This window comes from Lepeophtheirus salmonis, chromosome 2 (assembly GCF_016086655.4).
Source record: "Lepeophtheirus salmonis chromosome 2, UVic_Lsal_1.4, whole genome shotgun sequence".
In the NCBI taxonomy this organism is placed as follows: domain Eukaryota; kingdom Metazoa; phylum Arthropoda; class Copepoda; order Siphonostomatoida; family Caligidae; genus Lepeophtheirus; species Lepeophtheirus salmonis.
In genome coordinates this window covers 22,919,342-22,945,258 of record NC_052132.2, presented here as the reverse complement: position 1 = coordinate 22,945,258, position 25,917 = coordinate 22,919,342, and the positions used below count along the sequence as shown (strand labels likewise).

Below are 25,917 nucleotides of genomic sequence, written 5' to 3'. Positions count from 1 at the left end.
CTATAGATCTGAAGAAAGAAGTAATTCACTAGTTGTACCTTTTGCATCGTTATGATCTTAGTTGATGCATTAAAAAAATTAAGAAACTCCATCAATAGAAAGAAAAGAATATTTCAATTGTAAAAACTAAAGGGGGAGTTCCAACTTATAAAATAAAAATACTGCGAATTTAAAACACCAGTGTTAACTTGTATATTAGCCTTAAAACGTCATGTCAAAAATTACTCACATATTCATTTTATTAATGTGTGATAATAAATTGTATGCAGAAAATTCATTGATCTATTTTTGCTCGGTTAAAGATAATATGATATTTAATTAGAGATTAGAAAAAAGTCGAATTCTTGGCGAGGTTAAATATAAAAACACTAATAGTATACAAATTAAAGAGGTAGCCGGTAAAAAATGAACGATTTTATTTGCAAAAATGGTACATAGGGACACAACAGAGGTATTGAGCTGAGCTATCATCTAACTAAATAGTATTTAGTAAATATGTATCTGTATATTGTGATGATTTACGTATGTGTAATTTGAATATTCCTAGGTAAATTTATTTATCACGAATGCAGAAAAAAAATTGAAAAATGGTTTAACCCTTCTTTCTACTAAAATTGTTCTGTAATCTGTATGTTACAACAAGGGCTATGGTATTTATAAATACATATTAGTTTCTCATCATAGTATTTTTATAAACTCTAAATGCAGTCGCATCAGAAAAAGAGAGAAACAACTATAAAGGTGTAATAGTTTATTATAACCATATCATCAAAATCACTAATTATAACTATTTTTATTGGCAAACATTATTTTCAAAACTTGTAAAGTAGAATATTTCTAAGCAGCTGGGGACTTGTTTCCCTTCTTCAAGTCTCCATTTCAATCGTTTGCTGAATGACTGTATAATTTGAAATCATATATTAAGACAAGAATCACCAGTTATTCGTATTTTTAAACAAGGATACGGGTACGAATGTATGAATTGTTTTTCCTTTTGATTTCTTGGATTCTTCTTTGATCTACAGGGTGCAGTTTTACAATTAAGAATTTTTGAGACCAGGACATAAATCTTTTTATTTCTTAAATTAGCAGAGATATTTACAAATCCATTTATATACAAACGTAGGGACCCTCCATGAACCTAATAATTCAATCCAACCACCCTCAATCTCAACCACGGCCTCCAACCTGGCCCGGAACCTACTGCACGCCTTGATCAGGTGATATTTATTCATATTGTTCACCGCCTCAATGATGGAGGTTCTCAGAGAAGCCAAATTGTGTGCACGCTTGTTGGACTCCCTCTCCAAGACGCCCCACACGAAACAGTCCAAAGGATTGCAGTCCGGAGAGCTAGGGGCCACATTTCCTTAGACCAGAACATCTCCAAATTGTCCGAAAGCCAATTTTGTACGCAGATCTTCCTTGCTGGCGTTCCCATCCCACCAGACTCCTTGAACTCCTTTGTACACGATGGCAGAGGACAACTAGAGAAAGTCGATGATCTCTTTGGGCGCACGGTCTGCTCGGAGGGGACAATATTCGCTGCACGACAGTCGTACTCGGAGGACGCTTCAACGCTTTGTAAACAGAACTTATATAAAATTGTCTGCTGAATCTGATAAACTGGTTTTTAAAGCTGTACAACTAAGGATTCCCAAGAAAAACCGGTTTAAAATACTCTTAATTGTAAAATCGCATCCTGTATGTGAATTCTGAGCATAGAGGGATTATGCGAATAAGTAGTTGACGCCGTCAAAAAAAAAAATACAAAAAAAAATAATTGGTCAAAATATTCAAATTTTAACATTTAGATACATTAAAAATATAGAAGGCGCTTCAAATATTTTTATTTTTTAAAATGTTTATTGTAATAAGTAATAATCTATTACTACAATTAAATGAATATAGAGATCACTAATAGATTGAAATGCCTATTTATTTTTCTTAAACCTGATTTTTCTTACAAGGGGTATAGTGGGAAATATCAAGGTTAATAGAAATACAAGGCGAAACAGACAGATTTTGACGTCATAGAGTGTATAATAACAGTATTTTAACAGCTTATAGTAATAGAAATTACATTTTTAGCCGTAATAGTATATTATATTCTTTTAACGTCACTACTAAAAAGAGTGATGGAAGTCAAACATAAGGTGGAAAAACGTAAAGGATGATATAACCTAGTATTTCTATTAACCTTGCGAAATACTATGTTTACGATTGTTTTGGTCAACTACTTTTTTCTCTCGTTTTCTGACGCAATATCAAATAATTTCCCCATTTATTGCTAAGTATCATCACTCTATGTATTTGATCTCTATGAGTCTGAGGCGTACGGTGCTAGCTGCAAAATGTAATGTTGTAACTATCATTTTATATAATGGACACAACCTCATCAAAACTGATGAGTACTAATTTAATTCCCAAAATTTGCATAAAATAATAAATATATCCTAGAAAAAGAAATTAAAGAATAAACATGTAATTTTTTTATCAAGAGAATAACAAATGATATCTTACTGGAATCCCAAACTCATGTTATTTCAAGTAAAGATGTATTTTTCTCGATGTTTTATATTCTTACACGTATTTTACTAATGTGATTGATATTTACGAGTACAAAATAGATGGAATAGTTAAAAAAATGATACAAAATTTAAATGACCTAATTATTTTAATCGTTCAACTGTTATCATTTTATATTTGGAGTTTCTTTTTTACCCAGTTCACTAACTGCGTTATCAAAAGTATGTTAATTAACAGATTCCGATATTTAGACTTGACCATTTTTGTTCTTTCTAAAGGGACACTCATGTGGAGGCTTATAGACTTTGTTATCAACTTGAGTAATGGTTCTTCCATCTACTTCTGTGGATATTGATATAACATACTCTTTCCCGGATTCTAATCCATCAAACCTTGCACTGTATTTATACCAACGCTTCATATTATTTTCTACTTCGCCTTTTGAGAAATTATTTGCATTAATCAAGTCCTTTTTCCTTTCAATTTCCATCTTTTGATCTGAAAGGTCTGGAATGGAGTAATAGAGAAATGATTTAACTGGTGCCTCTGTATTTGGTGAAATCTCAGCGGTATATTCTAATATTGACTTTGAATTATCCTTTTTGTACATGTATTCAGCAAACAGGGCGTCATTCCAGAATACAATAATTGTTGATGTCAGTTTTTCACAGGGGTGTTTCCTTTCGAAGGAAGACGGTGAAGATGACTCCTTTTCTTCTGAGTTATGTTGTTCAGAGAGCAAGCATTCCTTTTATAATGTATATAAGGGTTGTATAATCATCTTCAAAGTCAATTGAGGTAATCCTCAAAATTGAGTGGAATAAATTCAAGTAAAGGTGTAAAAATTGCTGGAATACAGGTATGCGTAAATAAATGTATTTGTGCTCTTATTAATTATTCACAAAGCTATAAACCAAATGGCGAAACGATAACCGTGTGAACAATCTTTATCCAAATTTAGTTGGCGAAGAGGTTTACTTTTTTTTGCTAGAGGCATGGAGATGCCATGAATTATACTATAACTAACTACACAAGGTTATTGAATTAGACCGTTAGTAGTCATGGACGGTCTAATTTAGAAATCACTAGATGAATTCCGATAAGAAAAAACAAAAACAAATTGCGTACGTCACAAGGAAAATATAACATAATGTCACCTCTGGTACCTCAAAGCGACATCTTGCGAGGGAAAAAGTTTTTCCTCAGCCAAGAAAATATCTCCCACTTCTAGTTAACAGGGATGTTGCATCACCTTTTTTAAAGTTTTGATTAATATTCTTACCTAATTTTTGAATTTCTACCTTTAGAAGCAGGCATGGAGCACTATAGGGATCTCTGTCAGCAGAGATGCCATCTCTACTTTATATAATATTCCACTCAATGCATGGTTCGTACGCTTACCAGGATTCCAGCAATTTTCACATCTCTAAATATCTTCATTTGAATCAAAATTTCAATGAAGATGATTATTTAAATAATTACTTTCAAATTGTGATGATTTAAATCTACGTTGAACTCTCCAAATGCGGTGAAATAAGGCTGTATTACTATTTTTGTATCTTGAGCTTTCCATAATCTCTGAAAATGCTTGTCAAACATGGCCAGAATTCTAAGTGATTGAGCAAATCCACCTCGACAATTATTTTCAGCCAATAAGTTCATTAAAAGTTTAAAATCCTTTGCCTATTGAAAATAATAATAAGTATTAAGTTGATTAATTACACATGTAAATAATTTTTGCCCAAGGATTAAGTTGATGTGTCAATACTTGTCTTATTTTGAAAAATATGAAAATAACCTTTAAATCCCGAAATTTTTGCATTAGTGACTTACAAACTATCGTTCAACTCATATTATAGTAAAATATTTACTAAACATTATTGACATACTCAAATCACATAAAGTCTGGAAATGAATCTAATAACACAAATATCAGCTTCAAGAAATCGATTGACTTGGATTAAATAATATTATATAGGAAAAGGCCCAGCTGTTTTTAGTTTCTAAAGCTGTTATCAATATTTTTCATTCTTAAGTAGAGAACATATTCGTATAAATTATCAAGTGTAACCATGAATGGGTTTGCTCATTAATAACGCTAATGAGTCCTTGTTGGACTCGGTACTTTTTTTAAAGATATCGGTGGATAGTATTATTTTCATCTATGTCAATTGACTATATCCTGTTCAAACAAAAAAATTAAAGGTTATTGCTTTAGTCTTTCATATAGATCCTTCAAGGCAAAATGTAATCATGTATATGTTTAAAAAATGTTATAATAAAAAAGATCCATCTATTGACCACAAAAGCAAAAAAATAGGCTATAATGGCCATTTAATGTTCCTCAAATTAGAAAAAAACTATCGGAAAACTATTTTAATCGACGGGCAAACATCGATTGACTTGTGTTGTACATAAAGAGAAATTTTTACTTTTTAAATTTTAAATATTACATCACAATTTAAATACTGCAATTTAATTAAAATATTCCACGTTACCTTTGAGTCATAGTACATATCAAGTCTAATAACAGGAATCTTTCTCGGCAAAAAAGATAAGTTTGTACTGTGTGCTGTTGTAGAAAGATTTCGGGTAGGAAGTAATTTGAATGTGTCGGAATAAGATCCTAAGCCATTAATAATTACTTTATTTTCTAATCTACGACATCCTGATAGAATTTTTTGAAGTCTTCCAACTCGAGGATAAAGTATCCAAACAAGGGCATAGATACAACTTATGTTATAAAGCACCAAAAGACTTTGTGCGGAATAAAACATGGCCTGAAGTAAAAAATAAAATAAATGTATATTAAAAAGTTAGATTATTGAAAATATTTATCAAAACAAATCAAATTTTATAATAAATATGAAGATAGTGCCGACAAATAAATTTTAGATCTAAAAAAAAATTGAAATGCGTTTAAAAAAAAAAAAAAAAAAAGGTTAATTTAATATCTCTAAATTATATTCCTTTTGGTAGAGTATACCCAAAGAAAATTAGAGAAAGCGCTCGTATGATGCCAATAATAAGTGCTACCATCCATTTTACTGAAAATACCATAATTTGAGGGAAATAAGGTATTTTTCACTTTGTCTGAAATCTAAAATATTACTCTTATGACATTAAAAAAAAGTGTGGTTCACACACGGTAGAGTGATATTTTAATTTCATTTTTTATTAGAAATACTCATTTTAGGAGAAAAATAATTTAAAAAAATTGAAGATTGTTAATTTATCTATTAATAGCTCCATAGACACAAGATGACTCGTAGTAGACCCGTAATAAGTGATAAACATTTTATTTGGGTTTATGTAATGAGATTAATACTCAAGAGTTGAATACTTGAAATACTGTAGTAGTGTTATCTCCAATTGACAACAATTTAGAGCATTTTTTGGGGAAACTCTTTTTATTTATTTATTAAAGTTCAGATTTTTAGTAATCAAATGAGATACTTATAAATTTTCTTAATATGTTCTTCTTGAAGCCATGAGGCTCTGAATAAATGCAGATATTTTCAACGTTAAACAAAATAACTTGAGTTATAAGCATACTCAAGACATTTAAAAAATATTTTTAGAGTTTCTTAACATTTGGCTGGAAAATATATTCACACAATTTATCTGTATCTTCAACAGCAGGCGCTTTGAAATTTAAAACATCCAATAATTACAACCTACTTCACGATATTTTTCCAAAGGTCATGAGGCTAGTAGAGAAAATATAAGCCCATATTTGAAATCAGAGGATCTACTAAGTTGAGTATATGCTGTTCTTGTACCATTTTTGCTGTTGAACAGTGTAATTATTTAGGGCTCTATTTTGACTTATCCTGACTAATTTTGAGATAAGAGTTCTTTTTTTTTCCCCATAAAATTGTGAAATTGAAAAATTTCTGCGATTCTAAGAGAATTCGCCTTAGATAATAATCAAATAATCTATTTATATCATATATCCATTTCTCGGTTCCGTTTCTATCATGTTTCAATAATATATTTATTTAATCAATGAAAATGGTATATTGATAAAAAAAAAATAGAATTATAATTTGGACAAAATGAAAGCAAGTTTCATATCACTTTATTTCAAATCCATCTTTTGCTTTCATAACTTTAGTATTAAATCAGGTTCATAATGAAAGCAGTTCTTTTAGATCATTAAGGGTAATGAAAACTGCTGAGGACAATGAAGGATTGAAGTATTTATTTAGTGGATAATCGATGATATTAGTAGAAATTTAAATAGTTCTTTATAGCCATATGACAACGAAACAAGTTGGCCATACATATCATAAACACAATATATGTCAAGAATATTAAATTATGGGGCTAAATCCCTACTTTTTAAAATAACAACTGCCATTTTCATTTATTAAATACATTTAATATTGAAAAAAAAAAAGAAAAAAAAAGATTCATTAAGATATAAATAGACAAAAAAACAACAACACTTAATTAATTACCTTTTAATCTTAGGTAAATAATAATATCTGCTTAAGATTAAATACAAGAGTTAATAACATTTTATATATTTTATTAACTGCGTTTCTATAAATATATTGCTATGAATAAAATCGTGACCAGTAATTTTGCTTTAAACATTTTTACTGTGAATAATTTTAATGTATACATTTTTGCCTCTTAGAAACTTTGCCGTATGAAATATTCACTGCATTTTAATGTGTTTTTATTATTGGTTCGAACTTTATCATTAGTCTCAGCTATAGATCTGAAGAAAGAACTAATTCACTAGTTGTACCTTTTGCATCGTTATGATCTTAGTTGATGCATTAAAAAATTAAGAAACTCCATCAATAGAAAGAAAAGAATATTTCAATTGTAAAAACTAAAGGGGGAGTTCCAACTTATAAAATAAAAATACTGCGAATTTAAAACACCAGTGTTAACTTGTATATTAGCCTTAAAACGTCATGTCAAAAATTACTCACATATTCATTTTATTAATGTGTGATAATAAATTGTATGCAGAAAATTCATTGATCTATTTTTGCTCGGTTAAAGATATATTTAATTAGGGATTAGAAAAAAGTCGAATTCTTGGCGAGGTTAAATATAAAAACACTAATAGTATACAAATTAAAGAGGTAGCCGGTAAAAAATGAACGATTTTATTTGCAAAAATGGTACATAGGGACACAACAGAGCTATCAGCAAACTAAATAGTATTTAGTAAATAGGTATCTGTATATTGTGATGATTTACGTATGTGTAATTTGAATATTCCTAGGTAAATTTATTTATCCCGAATGTAGAAAAGAAATTAAGAAAGGACTCAACCCTTTTTCCTACATAAAAATTGTTTTGTAATCTGTATGTTACAACTATGTTTAAGGGTTATGGCCTCGAAAACGGTTGTTGTTGTTTTCAGGGACCTTTGGATACTTTTTGAAATAAAACTCCTTGTTTTAATGGGTTTAGCCACAAGAACGTTTCTTATTGGTGAAATCAATGCATAGAAATGTCCTCTATGTCTCAATTGATTCATGAAGCTAGGACATTTTAATTCGCTGGATAAAGAAGATCAAAATATCAAGAATTTGTCTGACAACTTTTTCTTTCCTTATGACAATGGGAAGATCTACAGCTCAGACACTAACATATATACTCATGATTTAAAAAGTGGTTTCAAACATAAACATCATAAATTGAATGGAAATCCATTTAATAACATGTACAATTGAAATATAAATGAAAGGAGAGAAGGTATTAAACATTTAATGGAGAATCTAATGAAGGATCATGATATTTTTGTGCCAGAAAGAGTTAATTATGATCTCAAAGCCATATGTTTCCCAAGTCATTGGAATAGATAAGTTGTATATAATAAATATAAACAATCATGTTTGGATTAAGGATAAGATAAATATTGCAGTAGACCAACTTTCATTCGTGATTGGAAATCTGTGTGTCTCGAGTTGGGTATAATAGCGATGTTTGTCATATTTATTATGATCATTCTCAAGAATTGGGCTTGTTGTTGAGATAATCTCTACAAACTAATCCTTTGATTGATTGGACATTGAATATCAATGAAAGTATTAAGGAACAAACTAAACGTTATGAATTTATTAGAAGGTATAGCTGATCATTTTTTGTTGTTTCATTTTTAAGATTTTAAACTACTTGTTTTCTATTACAAGGCACATCATTTAAGGCACTACATCTCTTGACCCGGATCCAGAACTTCCAAATGAATGAGAAAATGAGGTGTTTAAATCATGAGGAATAAAAAAGAAGTGCTTTTTATGTGATTGATGTAATTTGTACATTAAATATTTGAAAAGGGAGATAAAAAAATGTGGATATTGCACACATTGGATAAAAAAAACTACACAAAAAATCGCGCTAGAAATTTATTTGTAGAAAATATATAAGTCATAATCTATATAAGGAATTAGAAGATTATTCTTGTTTGAGAGGTTTTTGTTGTCTACTTCCTGCATTCACAATAATTGATTATGGATAAGAACCCATTATAAAAATATGTATTTATAGTTATGTTATTCTTGTATATTATTAATTATAGGTTTTAATAAACCAAATATTGATTTTTGTTTATTATTAAATTTATAAATAATTTTGTTTTAATGTTAATATATTATCTATATTGAGATGTGAATAAATAATTTTATTGTGTATTAGTCTAGACGGATTAAGTTCTATACATAAAAAGTCAAGAAAATTTGAATTAACAATCCTTATTTCTTATATTCAATTCCATACTATTTAATTCTGTTAATCAAAACCAAACGTGACCACTATTTACTGTTAAAGTAGAGCCTATAAGCCTATTTATTACCTAATTGATAATAATAAAATAATTCTCTTTTTCAAGCAAACTGTTAATCAATTTAATAAGGAATATAATAGTTTATCATATTAAATATCCTCTAAACTAAAAATATATCTTAATCTATAAGATTGATAACTTTTTCATTTCAAATTATAAACCTTCCTCCTTCTAATATTTTATATTCTTCTGCAATGCGATCCTCCCATTCAACTAACATATTCTGCAATTATATGATACATGTTTCATTAACAGTTTGGATGTGGTAAGTCAGTAAATTTATATTTCAAAAAGTAAAACATTAAACCAGATTAAATATCCACGACAACTATTCATTGATAAGATATATAGAGAAAAAAAAATCATTTTCTGAACCTCCAAATTTGCTTATAGGCGGAATTTATACCTAATTGGGATCCCATTATTTAAGTTAAAAACAATTCATCAAACATTACAAAAATTAATCTTACAAATTGACAAATTTATAAAACTCCAATGGAAGACTAAAATTATTTATGAATTGAACTAGCAAAGCTAAAATTTAATTTAGAATGATGTAATGACAATGCATAAATACAATAACATGCTTTGAAAAACTATACAGTTTAAATTATAACTTTTGGTAAATAGTTTCAAATCTTGGGCCAAAACACTTTGATTCATGGGAGTTCCTTAATTATTACACTATTTATCAGAGAAAAAATAAGAAAATTAGCATCTCATAATCCTGGAAGAGAGGATACATTAGACATTTTCTTCTTGCATTAGAGGATATTATTTTAAGTCAAACTCATTGAATCCTGCAAGATATGCAAATATTATGAGTCTAAATAATTTAGGTACTTGAAAACTAATGTTACTTAAGTAGACACTCTTTGAGTCCTTGCCAAAAGCTGAATAGAATTCAACAGAAGTGGAAAAAAGTCCAGGAATATTTTGATAATATTTCTTTTGAGAACATTTCAAGAGAATAATTACAATATAGGGTCCATATAGCTTAGGCTTTCAGTTAGTTCAGTATAAAATAGCTTTTGAGTCGTTAGTCTTAGCTATCGAGTCCAAGTCAAGTTTTTGGCTATTTTTAAGGTTCAAAGCTGTTTTGAGACTTGGGTGTTGAAGATAGGGATAAACTATTTTAAAAATATTTTTAAATTGAATTTTAAAATTTATAAAACTATTTTTCAAAGGTCTGTATCACACTTATAACTCGAGTTATGATTGTTTAAAGTTGAAAATAGCTATTTTTTATTCAGAGGTTCATAGTTTCAAGACGAATATACTTACAAGGTTTGAAAATATCTCATTTGATAGCTGCAAGTCTGAACTTTAATTTAAAAATCAGAGCTATATAAAATGTGACTTGTCGCTATGTAAAAATAAAATATATTCAAATATGACATGGTAATCCTGACAATTTGAATAATGTTTCGGATGAAAGCAGCTTGATTGTAGTGTGTTTTTTTTCAAAATTAGCAGCTATGAGGCAGGGAGGAAATAAATAAACACAAAAAAACAACTAAGAAACTATCAATGACATGGGCAGAAATCACTCAGGTGTTGATCCTCAATTCCACTTCGACTTTAAAAAAGATATAACTTATAAACCCCCAAGAAATCCTCAATAGTACTCTGTCTCTCTCATTTATGAGCATACGTGCTTTAAAAAGGATATAACTTATAAAACCCCAAGAAATCCTCAATAGTACTCTGTCTCACTCATTTATGAGCATACGTACTAGTGATTACTTTATATTTAAATGTTCTTTCTTCAAGAATTCAAGAAAAAAGATAATAGCTTTGGAAGATAAAACAAATATTGCACTCGTACAAGTCATATTTTATACAACTATATTTATTACATTATTTGAGGAGTGGTTCTTACGCTTACCGGTATTTCTACCTAGTTTACATCCCTACTTATATTTGAAAAATTATTTCTGCCACAGTGAAATTAGTACTTTAAAGAAATAGTATTGCTAGATATTTTTTTAAAAATAATTCTATTTAGTATAAGATGTAACTTTAATGCATTTAAAAAATATTTAACCATTCATTATAATGTCATTATTTCTAATTAACATATGTTGAGAATTAATCCTATTCTTATTATTTTAGAAACATGTTTTGTAGTTACAATTGAAATCTTTTATTTGTCAAGATACATTTGCAAGATTTTTTAAATACCAATTTAGTAAAATTCTAATAATTAGTAATTACATGTAATTAAAAATGTGAAGGTAGAATAGTAATTTGCCAATAATTTTATTAACAAGTAGAGTTGTAAAAAAAATACTTTTACTCGTGTGTATAACTTTTGTAGTTGTGTTTATTTTCCTTTTCAAAACAGTTGTTATTATAATTAGTTAATTCTTGAGGCGAGAAAGTCTGAGTTAAAGTATTTACTTGCAGGGACGTTTGCAAGGTTATATATATATATTTGAGGAAGGGGACTTGGTTTGAAAAATATAATTTCTGTAGAAAAAAAATTGAAAATTAATTTTCTTTGGAAAAAAATTTGTATGGGAAAGAATTTCAAAAATTCACAACTATTCTCAAAAAAATTAAAAATCCATAGTTATTCCCAAAAAGTTCAAAAATCTACTTATTTAAAAAAAAAAAAAAAATTAGGAACAAAATTTCAAAAATTAAATTTTTGGAAAATAATTTCAAATAATTTCACAAATAATTGGAAAACTTCTGAAATCAGAAGTTCAATTTTTCCGACAAAAAGTTCAAATAATTTTTGTATGGAAAAAGCTTCATAATCCACATCTATCTCAAAAAATTTCATAAATCTACAGCTGTTAACAAAAAATGAAATTTTAAATATTAACTTTTTTATGAGAAAAATTTAAAAAATCCAGAGCTATTGGAAAATGAATATTGTTTAGGGAAAAAATTGAAAATTAGATTGCAATTCCTTTTTTTTTTTTTTGGGGGGGGGCTACAGCTGTCGAGTCCAATCCTTGCAAATTACCCTGACTTGTGCATGTATTCAAAGAGTTATAAAAATTGAATGTAAAGGGAGATTACCACATCTATTATTATTCATGTACCCTGCAAACATAATTTATTTAAAAAAGAAAATGCATATTATTCAACAATTATCCCTTTCAATATGAAAAGGTTCTGAAATTTAAAAATTTCTTGTTTGAAAGAAAGAAAATGCCACGTTAGTAATTTTTGTGTATCCAATATTTAGTTTATTATGGCCATTTCACTCCTACAAACAAGATACATTTTAAATCACGGAACCTCTTTACTTTGAAGAGGATAATTGTTGAGGTTTGAAAGTTATAATATACAAAATTCTAATAAATAAATTATTATATACGTACAGTTTTGTAACATTCCTTATGTAGGACTGAAGACTGTGGTTCCTGGGCGTCTGGAGGCTGGAGGGGATGTAGCCCTCCTCCAAATGAAGGAATTTTTGCATTTTACTAGAAAATTTAATAATAGAGATTTAATTTTTCTCTATTTTGTTTCCAAAAAATTTAATTTTTTGAGAGGAGCTATGAATTTTTGTAATTTTTTTCCAAAAAAATTAAATATTTAAATTATAATTTTTGAAATTTTTTTCAAAAATGTATTTTTATGTGAAAAGCTCCAAAAAGTTTAATACTTGAAATATAATTTTTGAAATTTTTTCCAAAAAAAAGTAAATTTTTTGAGAATTGCTATATATTTTTGATTTTAACATTTTGAATTTTTTTCGAAAAATTTAATTCTTTCTGAGTAGCTAAAAAAAAGATTATAATTTGGATGCCCCTTCAGTCTTGGTTCGTTCAGTTCAGTCCTAAAACGTGATTGCACCAAATAAATAAGGTCTAATACAACAAACACTATTGACTATATACGTATTTTCACGTACACGTATAATAAACATATGTGGTAAGGTCCTTATTGGTCTCAGAGTAGAATTGAGGATCAACATTATAGTAATTCCTGCATTTGTCTTTGCTAGATACGGAGTGGGATTTTTGTTTATTTCATTCCTTTTTATTTCAACCTACCGACAGGGTAGATTTTTTTCAAGGCTCTATTTAAATAACATTTACTAGTGTAAATGTTATTTAATATTTAAAAAAAGTAATACTAAAACTAATTCTTACCCAGAAAAATTTACAGTTTGGAATTATGCAAATAAAAGGAAGATTATGAACTAAACATTCAAATGTCGCTCCAGAAATTCCATCAATTTTCCGAAAGGAACAAAAAAAGTATTCCAGCAGGAATGAAGCAAATACTTCACATATCGTGCTGTATAGATATGAGTAGTAACATCCAGAACTGTTTCTAAAGGATTGTTGAATTTCATTTGAATTTTTAATGTTTTCTATCTCCATACACGACACATCTTCTCTTTCTAGGTTATCTTTCAATATCATAGAATAAAACATTTCAAGTCGAGATTGCGAATTATAAACACTGAAAGAAATCTTTTGTATTAAAGTCGTCCATGTTAATAAATTACTTCTTTATATATTGATATTATTTTTACCTGATAAAAAACTTTCTAATAATTACCAAAATGAGAGGGGCAAGAAAAAGCATGAAAGGAAAATAAAGGAGAAATGGCGATACATTGTTCTCTGTGCAAAATTTCTTGGCATAGTTGTGGAGATATCGTGCATGTCGAGGCTGAGAAAATAGAACAAAGCGAATAAATAAAATTGAATTAGTATATATTTCTATTTAAATCCGTCACAGACTCTGAATATTTTCCCAAACTTTATTTATATATGCTGTACAATTTTTCCAACACGTCATATTTTCTCTTTCTATCTGAAAATTGGAAACAGCGTAAGCAGAAAGTTGAAATTTAATGATCGAAACCTTTGATAATAACTTTTTTCATAATATGGAAAGAAATTCGCCAAGTTACACAAATTATTTATTTATTTATTGAAGTAGAAGGAATGGGATCTCGGATCTTCTAAGTTATTGGGACAATAAACACTTTGGAGGATCATGAACGAGGATAAGAGGTTTCATTATGTCGAAGAGATCTCTTGTAGAGTATCAAGCAAGGGAGGGGGAGGGACCTGGAGTTGATCAGTGCACTAACGAATGATGTCAGAAGAGATACCATAGGGCCTAATGGGACATAGGATCCCCTCACTTTTGCATACTTTTTAAAGTTATTACAAAAAAAAAAAAAAATTACCTCATGTCTATAAAATATAAACTATATATTTTTCAAAAAAAAAAAAAAAAAATCAGTTTACCTATAATTTCAATGGAAAGTGATCATTCCTCAAATTTAGCTTCTTCTGAAAATTTTTAAATCTAAAATTAAAAAAAAAAAAGGTTTTTGTCTTTTATGAACATTTTGTTTTCTCATATTTGGGATTTACAAAAATGAAAAAACTTTTCTTTCAAAATTGTCAAAAAAGCTGATGAGTAAGAATCTTCCACCGCCCCTTTCCCCCCCAAAAAAAAAAAAAAAAAAAAAAAAATATATATATATATATGTGATGCCCTGATATAGTTTGCCCTACCATCTTGAAAATACATTTCGGCGCCGGAGATTTAAGGTACTACAACTATTTCTTGTATTTTTCATGGATCATGTTAGCATAATTATTTTCAACTTACTCATTGGTGAAGCTATTTACTTATTACTTCCAATTTTGTGATAGAATGAAAAAATATGAAGTTGTTTTAAAATTCTACAATTTTGAAAATATAAGTTGAATATGAAAAAATTAGTACATTCTTAGCAAAATTATCTAGAGTTTAAAATATTTTTGGAAAACTAAAGTTTTGCTAACTTGTATTATTTCTTAAAAATTATCTATAAATATCAGGACACTAAAATTTCGATTTTATAATGTTTTACTTGCAGCAAAATACCCTGTTTTAATCTACTGCACACGTTTATAATATACCGGTAGTTGCATAAATACGCGGACTAATTTTTAAACACTTATATTTCGAGGTTCCGTGACCGAAAATAAAAAATTCCAGCACAAGTAACTCGGTAAATCTTTTGGCTTTTCTTTTGTTTTTCTTACTCGCATCAAACAAAGTCGTTTACGATGAATGACGAGGCCAAACGTGATATGGTTGCCACTCTCCTCCACGCCGGTAGGTATGTCAAGGAGATAATTAAGGACACTGGACTATCCATGACTACTGTGTTCAAGGTCCAGAAGCTTGTCAAGGAGGAAAAAGATCTGAAAGACCTGCCCATACCTCTGGAATGGCTCAGGATTGGCTCACTGCCAACATGCCATTTTGGAACAAAAACATTTGCCCACCTCAATCACCTGATTTGAATCCCCTTGACTACAGTGTGGGGTGGCAAATTGAGAAGAAGGCCTGTGCTACCCGTCACCCGAATTTGGACTCATTGAAGGTCAGTGTCAATGAGCAATGGGCAGCCATGGAAGACCATTACATCATCAATGTGTGTAAGGCCTTCTCTAGTATATAATTCTCAAAAAAAAAAAAAAATACGTCATACGAATTTTATTACACATTTAATTATTTGCCACAATTAGTTCGCGTATTTATGCAACTACCGGTATGTAGTGGGACTATATTTCAATTTCAATAAAATGATAATTGTTACAACGGCGTTTCATATCTATTAAAAAAATTAAGTTGATTTCTTGTAAAAAGTGTTTTTTGAATATAGTTTGTTTAAATCAAATATGATAAATATTGATTAAATTTATATAATGCTGATAGACAACTGGCCTTCGGTATAGCAAGTAGCTTATGTTCAGCGCAGATGTAAAAATGACAAGTTAAATAATTATATTAATGATAAATTTAATATAAATTAATAAAAGTTTAAAGGAATTAAAATAATATAAACATAATTGACGAGCAAAGTAGGAAGGTTCAACTAGTACTAAATATATGCTCATTGTATTTTTTGGCGAAATATTTGTGTAGTGTAGCTTATGTTTATTTCTGTCTCATTCCATGGAACCATGGTGTAAAAAATTTACCATCAATTTATTACTGCTGCAGGACCTGGTTATATGTCAGTACTTTAAGCTGATCAAGAATTGTATAGTTAAGTACTGCCAAAATAGAAACCAGTTTAAGTTTATTTGTTGGAGATTCAAAATATTTAGATAAATCATCATTATTAAGAAAAAATAATAAACCTTTGCTAGATCAAATCTACCAACTGAGATCACATGTGGTTTCAGATTGCCTTCAAATTCCCACAAAAATTCCTATTTTGTGGATCACCATGAGTAGTAATTAAATTCTATGGTTTATAGAGCCTAATTATTAAAACTTAGATGTTTTTACCGCTTACTTTTATTGAATTGTTTTCATTTATATTAATTGCCGGGCTAGTAATAACTGCCCATCAACCATCACCTTACCTTTTTCAATCAATTTATCTGCCTGTCTTCTCCAAATATGGAAAATTTACATTTTGTTTTATTTTTTCATCTTATTCAAATCATACTTGGTTTGTCAAATGATTTATTATTGAGAAATACAAAACTGAAATTTCAAATTTGTAACTCAATCCAGATCTGAGTTCTGAGCTCCTTTTCATGATGAATTTGATCAAAAACGTATGGATTGTAGTTCATAAACTACTCAACATAGCTATTGGATTATCAGATATATATGAAATAATTTAAGATTGTTACTAATAAAGATCTTAAATTGATCTTTTCACAGACTATATTTTCTAAATATAACTACATATTTTTTATTTAAATAGCAATTTCTATTTTTTTTTTGTTACTTTACCGGCTTATATAAGGCATTGTTGTATTTCACTAAATTGGATCCATTATTCGACCATAGATCTGGATGAATAACACACTCTATTGGAGTTCCGGTCAAAAAAGTCATAGGTAGAGTAATCAATCCTAAGAAAATTATGTACTTCAAAATATTGTTATGAAAAATCTTATAAAATACAATCATAAATAGTAGGGTCGAATTTTGTCAAAGAAACTAAATAATCAAAAGCTGTTTGCATACTGAATAATGTCAAAACATTTTATTTAATCGAAACAACCGTCTTTAATCGTTTAGTCGTCAACATAAAAACAATCTTGAACAAAATTCAAGAAACAAAGAAAATTCTAATGTATTGTTTGACATCATATATATATATACAGACCAATGTTTCATTGACATATTTGAGACAATGTTAGGGGTTGTATTCATATTTGTGGGAGTAGCTTAGAGATATAATAGTTTTGGCTATAGTTTAAAACCTTTTGTTGATTTAAGATACTTAACACATGGGCTGAAAAGTCCTAGGCTTAAGGAAGAAAAGACGTTTTTTCTCCGTACAAAATTGTTTTTTAAAAATTATTATTATTAGTGATTTTTTAAATTTTTTTATTGCCTTTTATGAAGCGGAGTCTCCAAAGCACTTTACCATCGCTAGATTAAATTTTATTTTGCCAAATTTAAAATTAAAACACAAAATTGTTTTTGATCCATTGTTTCGTAAATAACAAAAGTAGCGTAACTGAAAATGAGGTCAAAAAAGCGCCAGCTACGTGTGAAAACCCTAACTTTTCAGCCCATGTGTTATATTAGCTGGAAATTTCAAATAAAATCTACCTCATTCATTTCTTGTGAGTATCAATTTTGGATACTTTAAATGCAATTTGCGGGAACCAAGGGGTTGATTAAAATGATTTCTTGATAGAGATTGACAATAATTCGTCGAAGAGTACAACTGTAATTCATACTTTATTTTGAGAAAAATCGTTCACTTTTGTGTTGACGGACCACAAATATTTTTTTTTCATCTATTAACCCTTCAAAAATATTTCGTTTTCTTCAATAATGGTACATTTGATCATTATATTCCTCATATGTATTGATTGGTAAAAGGTTTTCTCAAATCATTTTTAATATGACTTTTTTTATATTTCGCCTTTGAAGAAGTTTTCAAGTTTGAAGACACTTCTGTATTAGTCACTTTAGACTTTATTGGCTGTCAAGAGCTATATTGGACTTAGAAAAATAAGGGATACAACCTAATTATGTCTCTAAAATAAATATTTATCCATCAAACTCATCTAAAGCTAAATTAGATCACAAGTTGACATAAATAGGTATATTTTTATATTGCTATTTTTTGAGAAATGTAATAAAAAAGGATGTGTATTCTTCACACGTCTTTTTGATTAAAAATATGTATCAATTAAAAGTAATTGAAGTAGTTCATTCAAACACGTCTACGGAAAATTGTCCTTTGAGAAAACTGCCTGTCATCTATTAAAAATTTCAGATTGGATAATGCTTCAATATATATATGTAAACATCGACTATTTATTTTCAAAATGATTCAACACTTTTGTGTTGAATTTGAAAATATAAAAATAGTAGTGCTGAGACTCCGTCCAAGACCGAAATATTTTTTCGGTTCGGTCTTAAGTGACTTTTTCTAGACCGATTTGCACTTATATTTCGATCTAGACTTGATTTTTCTTTAAAAACGGTTCAGACGGAATTTCTTTAAAGGACCGAAATAGTTTGGTTCACTAAAAGTAAACAGTCTTAGACCGGTTTAAGATTTTCAGACCCAAACCCAATACTAAAAAATATATCAAAAATGTTTTGTCCCTTTGTTAGATACTTATTCAATCTACCTGCAATTTGAATATATCCTAATATTTTTCTCTGATATACATTTTAAACATTATAATTGAATTAACTTAAATAAATCTTAGTCAAATAGAGCAGTGTTTTTGAAATGGGGTATATAATTTAAATTCAGTTTTAATGTGCAAGACATCATTCATATTTGAAAGGTATCCCAGTATCGAAAAAGTGCTTCCGACTGAGATTCAGTTGATTATTGGATCCATGTTCTCTGGAAAGTCCACATTATTTAACCGACATCATGAAGGCTATCAAATGACTAAATACAAATATTTCAATATCAAATATGCCAAAAATTCTCTCTATGATATCAATCCCAGAGCCACCCATGACGAAATAGTTCTAGATGCTGTGTCTTCTCTACATATATCTGGATACACTTAAGAAGAGAGTCAAGGATTTGGACATGATTGGAATTGACGAGGTATATTTTTTCTCAGACATTGTTTCATTTTGTCTAACAATAATAAATAGTGGAAAGATGGTTGTTATTACTTCTCTATATAGAACATTCCAGAGAAAGAGATTCCCCAACATTATGGAGTTCGTGCTCCTCTCTGAAAGTTTGACAAAACTCAATTCCGTTTGCATTATTTGCTACGGTGAAGGTTTTTTCTACAGAAATAACGATGAATGAAAAAGAAACGAAGATATTGGTGGAACAAAGATTCATATGTAAGTGTGTTGAACTTTATATAGCTCCTACGCAAGTATTCCTTCTTTCTATTGTATTTATGTTGTCTAAAAGTTTTGTACAAGCTGTAACTTGGATTAAGGATTAAGAGTACTTTGGATGAGGATAACGCAGTAATTTAATATTCCGGGATGATTGATATATTAATGGTGCAATTGCTGACTATTTTATCACAAATTACTAAAATATAAGCCTTCTGTGGCACACTATATGTATGGTCCAAATCCTTATTACTCAGATATACATAATAACCATGTAAATTTAATTGATCAAGAGAAAATTATAGTATCAAAAAATAGTTCGTAATTAGAATATATTATACATGTTCCAACTTGTACAGAAATCGCAGCATGTACACGAAATATAAATATATAAATTGTTCCTAAGAATATATAATTATTCTTCATTTTAATCTGTCCTTATTTTATTATACAATAGTTGAAATTAATGTATGGTTGGAAGCTATGTTTTATATACATACAAATCATCATAGGACATATCTTTTTTTAATTAAATTGATTCCTTCAATGCTCTGTTATCATTTGTAATATATATTTCTGATTAATCATATTATTATTAAAAAAAGAGCTAACTTAAATATTAATTTTCTTATTTTTAACATGAGGCTTATACATGGTGCGTCAAGATAACTTCCTTTTTCCAAAAGAAAATAAACAAGTTTTATAAATCAAAAAAGTTTTTTTTTACAAAATCACATTTCAGTTTAATTTGTGTTTTTAATACCCAGTGATTCTTACAATTTTTTTTTGGCTATCTTTCAATAACTTTTCATTAAGAAGATTTATGGAGAAAGTGATTTATATACAAAAAAATACAAAATTTAATTGAAAAAATATCTTTTTTATAATTATGGATGATTTTAAAATTAAGCAATTAGTTGTGGGCGATTCTGCAAAGATCTTAAGAATGTTAGTTTTTCCGGAATAAATCCCGTTTCACTAAATTAATACAAATCGCACCAATTTAAAATTCTTGCATGACATCGGATCTGATTGCATCAATTTTAGCCCTCTAGCATCATTATCTGTGGAGTGTTTTTCGTTCAAATATTTTTGCAAATCAAATTATTTTTGAATTATATTTTTAAATTTTTCTCGCATATATGAAGTCTATTCCGTATAACTAACACATATTTAGCATAAAAATAAAATATTTTAAAATAAACCTGTATTTAATTGATGTGTCCCAAATTTGGTACATTTGGCACACAGACATGGTCAAATATGTCACATTGGGTAAATGTCATATTAAGTATTTATTATTCAATAATACTTAAAATAATGATTACATGAGCACATAATTCATGAGATTCATAGCACAAAATTGTCAGAGCAGGATAAGGAGCAATCAAAATACATGCACACCTATTAATTTTTAGATGTAACTGAAATACCATGGGTGTTTTTGCACAATACATAGTATCAGTGTTGTTGTAAACGTGTACTTAACTGGTATGATAAGTTTCTAACAGATGCATCCACAGTATTTCGACTTATATGTATTTTTCCAAATGTACCAAATTTGGCACATTGGGTCATAAAGGATTAAGAAAATTAATTGAAAAAAAAAATCGTTTTTGTGTATATTAGAAATAAACCAATTAAATGATTTTCACAAATAGCACGACTGAAACTTATGAGATTAATTGTAATTAGTTTAATTTTATAACATATTTTGTCCCACCATTTTTTGGCAATCATTATTTGCGATTGCAAACGCACGTTCCTACACATTATAGTTTAGTACGTTTTCCAGACAAGTCCAGTACGAATGTTATTCTATCTCGTCAGTTGCTCATTATGCTTCCTTTTACCCGTCTTCTTTTACTCAGGAACAAAAAAATTGTGCATTTATGTGTATCTTGGGAAATTTAAATGGTAAAATAGACGACACGCTTTTGGCTAAAGTAGTCGTGTACACTACTCGATCTGTCCAAAAAAAAAAAAAAGTGTCGAGCAGGATAGTGAAGACCCACTTACGATTATTTCCCGGAGGCCTTGTGACCTGGAAGAGGCCAAACTAGTCGTAAGTCCTGCTTTAATCCGGAAAATAAAGAACAAATTGAGAAGAATCCAGGCCAATCGATGAATGTGATCATCGTTGACAGCATCGACGTCCCATTCAACTCTCAATTGTATCATCAATGAAGACTTACAGAACTTACTTTTTAACTGGGTGATCCCAGTTAACGTCGATTTTATTGAGTGAATGTAAAATTTGTGTTATAATATTGATTTTTATTAAAATTTTAAGATAAAAATATAAGAAATAAAGTAAAATCAGAGTTTAACTTTTTTTTCTCGGTTTGCGAACATTTAGATGAACCACTTCTTATAAGAAATACATAGATTTATACATAAACACTATATTTTAAGTGTGTCTAAAGGAAACGCAAAATTAATCCTTTTTGAAACTAATTAATCTTTGTCTTCATATATTGAATCATAAATTAAAAATAACTTTAATATGACAAGTATTGTCTTCTTTTCTATTATTTAAAGACCATCAAAGAGAAAAGAATAATAAAATACCTAGTTTTTACATTTAAAAAAAAATGTATTTCAGGTCTCGAGATTTCAATAATGATAAAATATACTGATTATTTTACCTGTACTTTATAAAAGGTCATTCCTGATGTTTGTAAAATCCAGCCCTGAGGTGAAGTCATGAGTAATAAAGTTACCCAGCGATAGACATGATTAAGTATATCATTTTTGTAAAGAAAAATACACTTGAGGAGAAGGCTGGAGTGAGACATTACTGAATTAAGACTTTTGTTAATATCAGCTGCCTGTTGTATGGTTTTGTTTTGGGGTGGGAGGAGAAAATGATATATTTTATTTTGCATTGTTGAAACATTTTACAGTAAAGATAGGCTATGATGCTAATTTCAGTGGAAGAAGTCAACATCTCGACGAGCGACTGATTAAATAATGAGCAACCTTTTTTTCTTTTTCAATTACTAAACATTGGGTCTTATGACACTTTGCCGAATGGTACTTTGTCTATTGACTATCGCCGAAACAAATAATTAATAAATATATTTGATAATGATTCTTGATGTAATACTTTGTAATCGTGATTCCCATTCATGTTACTTTAAATCTAAAAAATAAAATGTTTAATTATTTTGTTCGAATTGCAATGATTTATTGGTCCATTAATGGATCATTGATTCATTTCATTATAAGGATGCTTCTACAGTAGGTTCAAAAAGCTTTTTGCAGAGAATTGTGCTCCTTGTGTATTGTAAGTTTCTCAATGACAAACACATTTGGAGAATGCAAGAGTCAGAGACGTTCTCGGGATAGAAGAATTTATAAAAAATATTCATTAATTCTCAGACATTTCGATTATACTTAGTATGTTCAACACATTCAATCCAATAGATTGATTCATTTGCATGGTCCAAATGCATTTGTTGATTGGGTCGGGTGGTTCTATGATTTTATTACAAAAGTTCAAACCAACTTTTGAAGCGTCCTTATTATGAAATTAATCTATTATCAATTAATCAACACTGAATCATTGTAATCCAATATAAATTATTAAACATTTTTTTTTAAATATTCGATTACGTCAATGGGAATCATGATTACATCATTTTCAGCAAGACATATTCAAATATATTTATTAGGTATTTGTTTCGGTAAAGTGATCAATAGACAAAGTGTCAAAGAACGCAAAGGGAACTCTGAGTCCATAGGCCAAATGACAGTAATTCTGAATAGTTCCGAGTTATAATTAAAGTTTGAATCCTCATGTTATTGAGTTTAAGTCAAGTCCGAGCTTAGAAGTCCACGAGTCTGAAATGAATTCGAGTCCATGGGAAAATTACTCGAGTACATTCATATGTATCAGCATTTTTCAATATATTTACGATACATCACTAATACATACGAGTATAATGTATTATGTATAAAATGTTAAACAGTAAATTATCAAACAATATCAATTGTAAAATAATGGGGTAATCTTTGTTGATTTACAAAAAGTTTATTTAACAATCTTCATGAAGAATAAAATAGATGAAGAAAACATACAAATACAATAAAAAAATGACGTTATATTAAAATTTATGGATTTCCTATACCTTTTGATACTTAACCAAATAGTTAAATAGACTACAAAATATAAAATTTTCGGTAAATTTTGTTTATTTAGAATACATGAATATGTGATTGTTCATTTGTCTATGTCGTCAGATGTGAAGAATAGGATGAATTCTACCTTTACAATCATAATTAGTTCAAGAGGGCTTGATTGACACATTTTTTATGTATAGATCAATATTTTTGAACACAAAAATTATTTTCTTGATCCGAAGTCAAGTGAAATTACTATTAAATATAATTATATTCATTATGAATGACTAGTTTAAAATTTAAATTCTATTATTGAATTATTTATGACGTACTAATAATTAGTAAATCCATAAACTTGATTTCAATAAGCAATGTTTAGACATGAAAGGTGACATTAATATATCATAAAGAAACACTATAAATTAAATTTTGTAGTTCTGAGACATAAATTTATTTGATTAGGCATCGTTAGCGATCAGAAAACTAAGTGACTATGGGATATTTTAAGTCATTTTTTTAATATTGTTATAGAAAAAATATTCTGTAATCAATTAAAATACAGTTATTAGAGGAGGAAGCATGTACTCAAGACTTGTTACTTTACAATGTCTTGATTCCATATTTTGAAGACTTGCGACTCGAATGGAGAAATCAAGAACTTGACACTTGACTAGAAAGACAAGACTTACGAATCGACTAAGATTTGAATGACATTTCAATTTTTTAAAGTCTCTTTATATTTCTAAGGACTTGAACCGGACGCGATCAAAATATTCAATGACACAAATTGGACTCCATAAAAATTAAAAGACATAATATTTTTCCACCTCTGATAGTTACTAATGATATGAAATTTAATCTTGTTTACCTAAAATAACCATCGAATACAAAATTCCATCTTTAGAGCTATCCCACCATGGCTGAAAAGTTTTTGAAGCGTCAGTTTGGCTTAAAATATGTTTACTTAAATCACCAGCCAGTGCAGCCATTCTTCACTTTTGTTCCTGCGTGTACTATTAACTTTCAACTCAATTTAAGTAATAAAATAATATAAATATAGACCTTTTTTAAAAAAATTTCATATTGATAAGATAAGTCTGTTTATTTGAGTGATAAGTCATAATTTTTGTCTTATATTTCAAAAGTTGAAATAAATTTAAGTCTAACTTGTTTATTTTTTATTTGGTATGTTCAAGTTATAACTTGTAGAATTTGCATAAAAAATTAATTTTAACATCATTAATAATAGATTTAGAGCAATTCTTCATAAGCTTTCATCCTGCTAAGCCCCTTGCGTATTTTTTGTTTGAAAGGTGCAACTAATTTTGCCTAAAGATATGCATCAAGGATTTTTTTATTTAGAAATGATATTTCTTGATGACTTTGATAAAATAGGAGAGTCCTAATTAATCTACCACAAAGGTTTGTTGGGGATAACGGATGTAGGGTATCAGTGATGATGAGGATTCAATTATTATGTTCTATATATATACATTAATCATTATCTGTATAATTTTGGACTTTCTTGATGAATATTATTAATTCATGAACGTTCTGTAACATGTAATAATATTCAAGGGACTGTCACTCATAGTAATATATATAATAACTAGGTAGATAAATTCTATAATTAAATATGACGTTATGTGCCGAGAAATTTCAACATACACAATAACAAAAAGTTTTCGGGAAAAACCTTCATTTTACGTGCTTTTTGTTTTGATTAAACGCATTTTGTAGGAACTGTATTCAAGAAAATCTTTATAAATAATTTATCTTTCGAATACTCAAATGTTTTTATCAATTGTTATTACCTTTAATTTATAATTATTTCACTTCCAAACATTACTCTGAATTGAAATAATACTTTCAAACGTGATTAAAAAAAGGCTATTTGATTGTTTTAATGGTCATTTTTTGATTATGTCTTAAATAACAATAATAATTGTAGATTTTAGCTGCAGTACAATAATAGCTGAATATTTTGTCAAGACTTTTGATTCTATTTAGAATATTCACATATTTATAACTCTGAGGATGTCTCTCGAATATCCTTTAATCCGATTGGAGCAGTGATTTCCTACCTTTTCACGACTGCAAAACCTTTTTGCATATTTTTTTTGGAAGGAGCATCTTATTTTGGCCAAATATTTATTTCAAAA

General features: G+C 28.6%; 1 protein-coding gene across 2 annotated transcripts; it reads right to left on the bottom strand.

Annotated features, from left to right (window-relative positions):
- Nucleotides 1-2,541: 2,541 nt before the first annotated feature.
- Nucleotides 2,542-24,797, bottom strand: LOC121132624 (uncharacterized). 2 transcript variants are annotated; one of them, XM_040728058.2, is made up of 7 exons: nt 24,624-24,797; nt 17,075-17,196; nt 13,845-13,984; nt 13,456-13,771; nt 5,028-5,309; nt 4,012-4,212; nt 2,542-3,277 (listed from the first exon to the last, which is right to left on the bottom strand). In XM_040728058.2, the coding sequence occupies exons 1-7, from the start codon at nt 24,742-24,744 to the stop codon at nt 2,777-2,779; spliced, it is 1,683 nt and encodes a 560-aa protein (XP_040583992.1). In that variant the 5' UTR covers nt 24,745-24,797; the 3' UTR covers nt 2,542-2,776. The 2 variants fall into 2 exon arrangements, with proteins under 2 accessions (XP_040583992.1, XP_040583994.1); XM_040728060.2 differs by lacking the exon at nt 17,075-17,196 and having other exon boundaries at nt 24,624-24,764.
- Nucleotides 24,798-25,917: the final 1,120 nt, after the last annotated feature.

Bases quoted from the DNA above. Each gene is read 5' to 3' on its own strand.
- LOC121132624 (XM_040728058.2), bottom strand. From the start codon at position 24,744: ATGGCTGCACTGGCTGGTGATTTAAGTAAACATATTTTAAGCCAAACT. The intron at 13,772-13,844 runs GTAAAAATAATA...GATTTCTTTCAG, and splicing joins ATTAGAAAGTTTTTTATCAG to TGTTTATAATTCGCAATCTC. The intron at 3,278-4,011 runs GTAATTATTTAA...ACATTATAAAAG, and splicing joins TAAATCATCACAATTTGAAA to GAATGCTTGCTCTCTGAACA.